This window comes from Nipponia nippon, unplaced genomic scaffold (genome assembly GCF_047370975.1).
Source record: "Nipponia nippon isolate SJK-2023a ecotype South Korea unplaced genomic scaffold, ASM4737097v1 scaffold_2, whole genome shotgun sequence".
Lineage (NCBI taxonomy): Eukaryota > Metazoa > Chordata > Aves > Pelecaniformes > Threskiornithidae > Nipponia > Nipponia nippon.
Genome location: NW_028262336.1, coordinates 116,401,357 through 116,408,466, shown reverse-complemented (window position 1 = coordinate 116,408,466; position 7,110 = coordinate 116,401,357). Strand labels below are relative to the sequence as shown.

Below are 7,110 nucleotides of genomic sequence, written 5' to 3'. Positions count from 1 at the left end.
AGAAATCAGCAAAGTATGGGCAGAGAGAATACAGGGAGCGGCATCTAAAATGTGGCTGTTGGTGTGTGGGAATAATCAGACTCACTTGTCATCAAATACACGGAAACACTTAAATCTGCTAGACAAAGTAGACAGAAGGTTCCATACCCTTTAATCATCCTCATCACAATATTCATAATAGTCTGGCTCATAATGATTCCTGTTCTAACACCACTGCTTTTATAAAAGAGAATTCACCCAGAGTGAATTTGGCCCCATATAACTAGAGATGACTCCACAACGTTTTTGGAATTTAATTTCAAATCATAGCCGCAGGATTCCTTCAATATTGAATATAAATCCCAAGCCAGCAACAATGGTGGCAATGATCCAGGTGACAGAACTGGCTATGGGTGACACAAATCTACATGTAAAGTCTCTATTATTGTATATATTAATTTTGTGTTTGTTTTGAGAGGGAAGGAATTGTTCAACGTTTTTACTTAATCTGTATCCAATAGTTCATGTTCTTTCCAGGGTGGCAGGAAAAGAAAAAAAAGAAAAGAAAAGAAAAGAAAAGAAAAGAAAAGAAAAGAAAAGAAAAGAAAAGAAAAGAAAAGAAAAGAAAAGAAAAGAAAAGAAAAGAAAAGAAAAGAAAAGAAAAGAAAAGAAAAGAAAAGAAAAGAAAAGAAAAGAAAAGAAAAGAAAAGAAAAGAAAAGAAAAGAAAAGAAAAGAAAGGAAAAGAAAAGAGAAAAGAAATAAAATAAAATAAAATAAAATAAAATAAAATAAAATAAAATAAAATAAAATAAAATAAAAAAGAAAAACTGTGCCATTAAGCAAACTGAAATAAATGAAAACATTTATTTCTAAAGAAGGAAATGTTCCTGAAATACTTCATGTTCAGCAAAGAGTTTTGGTGAAAGAAAAGAAGAAAACAGTAAAGTTGAAATATTTCTGGTCATATTTAGAAGTCTGACTTTTAACTTCAAGATAAGATTTTGAGACTAATTTTAGCTTAATCAGATTAGTCTAAAGCTATGTGAAATGTTTAATTTCAGGTCCATTTGAATATTTCGGTCATGTCTTGCCAGTGGGAATTATTTCCCCTTCTGATTTCTCAGTTTGTCCATCTGATTAAAACCAAAAATTATTTGCGCAATCTATTCAAGAGGTCTGAACTCTGTTCTCAGCTGTAGGCAAAGGGTTTGGCCCTGGAGAACACGGCTTTCAGAGCCCATGTGGTTGGTTTGCTGGAGTTACCTTCTCTTAGTTATTCACGTTGCACCACTTATCTGTGTGTTTTCTAGTCAGCCCATGCCCACGATCTCCCTTTTGAGGGCAGAGCTATATGGCACACAGCTGCTGTGGCAGTACCAACACAGGCGTTCTCAGCAGTCGAGAACAGCCCAGGGAGGCTTCAGCTAGCAGGGCTATGGGGGGAAGGGTGAGTATTTACACATACCTCTCAGGATATTGCTCTTAACAGCAGACAGAACTAGGGAGACAGACCACAGGCTGCTAAGGGTGAACTTCTTTCCCTTCCCAGAGAGCCGCCTTGTAGCCTGAGTCCTACCAAAAATTAAAGGTGCCTTGGCTGACCAGAAAGATTGCGTGTTTAGGTTAAGTGTATAATGGCCTACATTTGATGGAGCTGCAGAGCGAGCTTGGGATTTCCTAGACAGCTCCTAAGCCAGTAACAAGTACAGTAAGTCTTTCCCCTTTTTCTTGGATTGTTCGAAAGACGGATGAAAACGTGAAAGCAATTATGTCCGTCAGACCTCTCGAAATTACCGCACCAGTCACAGCCTGTGACGAAGTCCCTCTCTGACTGCCTGAAATGGTCAGAAGGGATCTGCTTTCTGAAGCAGAATGTGCTGTAAGGGCTTGGGGACGGCAGAGGCTCTGCACACACAACGCGCCTTTGCAGGCACAGCGAAACCTTCCCATTCAGTGATCTTATTACACATATGCGTGCTTGTTTTCTAGAGGAATGGACATATATAGGGCATACATAAACAAATTCTTAATCCTTAGTAATTAGCACTGCTTATGAGAGTGATAGACATAATAACTTTTTCTCTTTTGTTTTTAGATTACAGGATGTGGCACACTGTAACGCAGGCTGCTGTGCTGCTGCTGCAAAAATACCCTGCTGCAAGGGAGGGGGGATTTGTCTTCATCTGAGGGAGGGTCGTCGACCAAATCTGTCCCAAGCCTGTTTGATACTTCTCTCGTAAATGAAATGATGACAATCCTCTGGTGAGTAGGAAACATTCCAGAGCCGGGGTGTAGGGTTACACAATGGTACAGTGTCTTGCCCCTGATTTATAATTTGAGAAGCAGATTGCGTTCAGGCAGAATGTGAGCTGAACAATGAGGTTTCTAGTCCTGATCTCGTTAACAGAGATTTATACCAAGAGGCTATTGTATCTTGTTCTTTTAGTTTGCCATGCCAGCAAACATTCATAAAGTTATTTAAAAAAGAAAGCTTCTGTCACACACTTAGGTCAGAAAGTTCTCAGGAAAACAGCTAGTCAAATACAGAGTGGTCTCAATCTGCACCTACTATGGCTTATGTCTCTGGCCTTAATAAGTCTCAGAGTGATTACTGGATCAAACATCACACTCAAGCTTATTACACGTAAAGATTTGTGGAGACACGGCTTAAAACGCCTTTTCACATATTTATGTTTGTTCACAGCTGAGTCACGCTAGGATAGCTTATGATTTGCAAATCATACATAATCACCAAAAGAATGTTCTTCCAGTGCAGAAGAACTGGATGGTGGAATAACAAGAATATCCCAAGAGCTCCTTTCCCTCCTGCTGCCCCCAGAGCCTCTGTGCTAAATGAAAGGTCGTAAAGACATGGCCTGGAACCTGCTCTTTGCTGGCAGCCGAGTAGCCATTGTGCATGCAGAAGAGGATGCACAGCACGTTAATTAATGTTTCAACAATGCTGCCAGCCCATTTGGCCTGACCACCAGTAAAAAGAAAACGGAGGTTCTTTCCCAGTCTCACCGTGCTGGAAAAGAGACCGGCCCAGCCGCGTGTGTTGACAGCGCAGCTCTGAAGCCTGCAGACCAATTCTGCTGCCTCAGCAGGAGGCTGTCTCGGAGTGTCACGGCAAGAGATGAAGTCACACAGAGCACAGCAAAATCCAGCACGGCTCACAGGAGATTAAAGGACAGTGTATCTGGAATACAGGAGGCATCTGGCTTCAAAGTAACTACGTGCCACCCAGCTGTCATCACCATTTTTTCATACTTCTGTGAAACATGGCCAGTTTATCATTACCACGGCATGTGACTTCCCAGTTCCACCTGCACTGACTTTTGTGCTGTTGCTGGTATAAATAACCATACAGTGCAAGTAGCCCATTATTCGCAGCCCTGTTGCATAGCGAGTGCTGTAGCAATGCTCCCGTGAGCTCCGTTCCCCAGACAGCTGATGCACAGGTCAGATGAGAGGCCACTCAGACCCCGATGCAATGGCCAGTTTACATGTATTAAACAGCTGAGAGGAGGTGAGGAGACAGGGCAGCAGAAACATGCCGGGCAAATCTTCAGACAGCTGCCAGCTCCACAACATGGAAAACTGCTGCTAAAGAGCATCTACTGTTGCAAAGAACATGGATCAGCCACATCACACGCAGAAAGAAAGAGAGCAACACTATGCAGTGCAGGGGCATGGGGGAACGTGGGTGTTGTGAAGATCGACAGCGTTGTCTTTGCTATGTGCAATTTGTTCTGTGAAAAGAGGACACGTTTCTCCCCAGCAAAGGTAAGACAGCTGAACCTTTGCATGTTGAATTAGCAATGGAGATCATCCTTACATCCTATTGTGGGACTGTAGCTGGACCTGCCTTTTGGGTTCCTCTGCCTGAACCAGTAGAGATTAAAAGAAATAATGCAATAGCCTGTCAATTAGCTCCTGGCCTCACTGGTATAGAAGGCAGTTGCACAGTATTTTTAACCTTCATTTTTTAAACAGATTTTGAAATGGATTCAGGTTATCTCCGCTTCGTATCACGTACCTTTGCTCTCTGGTGAGCCTGGGGAAATAGGAACATCTTGCTCACTTTTTCTGTGCTATCCGTTGTTTTGCAAGCTTTTTCCAGAAGAGTTCAGACTGCACTGCAATAGCAGCTTTTCTGTCTTGCTAATGACTTGTTGCTGAATGCCAGACAGCCCAAATATGGAATAATTAGGATAGTAATGGATGACATTTTCTAGGCAATATGTGAATGATAAGCTTTAACTAACTTTGGCAGTCTTGTGTTTAAACCGTACCTTTTTTCCTTTGGCTGAACGTTTGGTGTTAAGTGACAGAAAAATGTGAACTTTTCCTTCTTTTTTTCCCCCAAATGTATTAACTAGTCTTTATCTCCCACAACAGCCACACTTCCCATAAATCTTACTTTCCATCAAGGAAGTTCTCCTTTACACATTTCCTATCCAAGTGCAATTGATTTCCAGCATTTTACGCTTCCTTTAGTATGAAGGACTGGAAGAGACAATCCAGAGAGTTTGCTCTACTCCAGCTACTGAAGCTCTCTCAAAGTGCAACGATCTGATAAGATGATGCTTAAAGCAATGAATCCTTTGTTAAATCTTTGCAACCAAAAAAACCGTTTTCAATTGTCTTCTGTGTTTCCGTTCTTGGAAAGCCCTCAGTGCCATTCACACTTCCTACTGCAGTTCTTACAGCAGGATCACCCAGCCTCCCCTCTGAAAACTGCACTTTCCATGTTTCTGAGGACCTAGCCCCAGCGTGGGAAAAGCAGGGCTGGGTTTATGCAGGAGGACGCTATGCAGAAGCTTCTGGCCTCAGCTTTGGAATCAAGCTCCACAATGTGTTTTCTTCAATCATATATTGTATTCACACACTCAATCAAAATGGCAAGAGCCACGTTATTAGATCCACACACTTTGATTTTGAAAAAGATAAACTTGACAGAAAGGCTCCTGTTGGTAAGAGCAACTCATTATGGCAAACTCACTGGCCGAGGGACTGCTCTGACCATTAGACCCCTACACAAAAGGCAACCAGGGCCACCTCCTCCACCCCGACCTTGCTCTGATGGGTGTTCCATGTTACCTGGATCTGTTAGGTGTACTTTAAGGGTACCTCATTTTTCAGAGCATGTATACTCAGGGACATGTAGACTTGGGCTCTCAAATGCCTTAGACCTAGGACTGGTGCCCAGATAGTCTGTTAACCCCAGGTAGCAGCATTCCTGTGCACAGGCAGGAACCAAACTTTGGGTATGGATTAGGCACTGGACCTGTGTCCTGATCTTATTTAGCCACTTAGATATGTGCATGTCATTTGGAATCTTCCCAGAGGTTAATATCCTTCAGAGAACTAAATAATTATTCCTGGCTTCTAGTCACTCATATATATATATATATATATATATATACACACACCAATAGTCATAGCATTTGTGCTGTCTCGTTATCTCAATGAATTAGGACAGAGGAATATAAAAGACTTCTCCAACCTTATTGAGGCTACGTACTACTTTAATAAACAAACAGCTCTCTCCAGAGTCTGTCTTTGCCACGGTCCAACCGCATGGTCCAATCTCAGTGCCGTTGAACCCCTATTAGGCCCCTTGCTCACAAGCTCTGACAGCTCATGTTGGAATCATAGAATCATTTAGGTTGGAAAACACCCTTAAGATCATCGAGTCCAACCATGGCCCAATGTTGGGCCACTTAAGGAGTCACAGACCTCATCTGTTCATCCTCCCCATCTCTGGAGATTTGCATCCCCATGGCTCAGCTCTACTTCACAGCCCAGAACATGTTAGTTAATACCCAGGGCTGGGACCTGGGGCACCTCGGGGCTCTGACTCACAAGCCTCTTCATGGATAGCACTGGAAGTAAAAACGCAACAGTGCTGTTTGCCAGGCTATCCCCAAGTGATGTGAGACAGGGGACATTCAAAGAAGTAATTGGATAAAAAATGCATACTTGCAAAAGGGAGAGCCCCTGTGTGCTCACAATACCCCCCCACCTTCCCTCTTTTCAGGGAGGTAGATGTTTCATGCTTTTTCTGGCCGTGAGCGCATGACAGGAAAGGAGAGGAGATGCCACGATAATAAACACTGCACAGAGACCATTTCCAACAAGGAAACTGCCTCTGGCTCTGCATGGGACTCCACAGATACACAGATGGTGGCTACATAGATTAATATCTCAAGGAGTTCTCATTGCAGTTAAAATAAGCTTGTTTTCTTTTCAGTTTAGGCCTATTCTTTTTTCTTCTTTTTTTTTTTTTTTCTCTGTTATTGTCTTTAATGCACTGCCAGATCAATACCTAAGGAGAATGGCTGCAGGGCCAGAGGCAGACTTCTGGATCCAAGCTTTGGCAGGCAGGGAGAGAGAGAAGCGGAAAGGAGGAGGAGTTGCCAACTGAGCTAACTATGGGCAGCACCGTTCCCAGGAGACCCTGCAGCAAGGTGCAGAGCTTGCCGAAAGCCATTTGGGCACACGTGGTAATTTCAACAGCCAGATCTACTGAACTGGCTCCCGCACAGCTGTGGTCTAAATGTATTACTTTATTCACCATGGAGGGTCCAATGCAACTGTCCTTCATGCATGGAGAGAGGATACTGTCCCTAGCTTTGTGTTAGTTTTTATTGGCATTTAGAGCAGACTCAGCCTCATCTCTTCTTTCATCTCATTCCTGAGAATGCTATGGGGTACACACTGTTTGAGAGACGCTGTACAAATATAATTGCGTAGTTTTGCATTATAGCAACCCAAACGATGAGAACATCATCAGGGCAAACTTTGCCTGAATAATGTACAGAAAAGTATGCTGAAATTGTTTTGAGAGTGGCTCATCTCCATTCTGCATCCAATACCAAAAGAAATTTCGAGACCAGTTCTAAGTTGTTCTGCATCTGCCATTAATGGAGGAACAGAGACTCCATACAGAAGAAAACTTCATACTTTCAACCCCACACCAGAACAGCATGAAGGAAAGTCAGTACCATCTTTCTGCAGAAGTCCTCAAGGGTCTATTTTCTGAGGTCCTATCACCTGGGCTCAGTTATTCCAACAAGAGCAATAAATACTAAGGTTCTTTCACCGCTTTTTGCAGGTGACCTTTT

General features: G+C 42.8%; 1 protein-coding gene across 1 annotated transcript in view; it reads left to right on the top strand.

Moving 5' to 3' along the window:
* Positions 1 to 3,294: 3,294 nt before the first annotated feature.
* The window catches only part of CFAP300 (cilia and flagella associated protein 300), a 44,001-nt gene continuing 40,185 nt past the window's right edge, over positions 3,295 to 7,110 (top strand). The window contains exon 1 of the mRNA XM_087757786.1: positions 3,295 to 3,766. Coding sequence (XP_087613912.1) covers positions 3,434 to 3,766 — 333 coding nt within the window. The 5' untranslated portion in view covers positions 3,295 to 3,433. The remainder of the gene's footprint in view (positions 3,767 to 7,110) is intronic.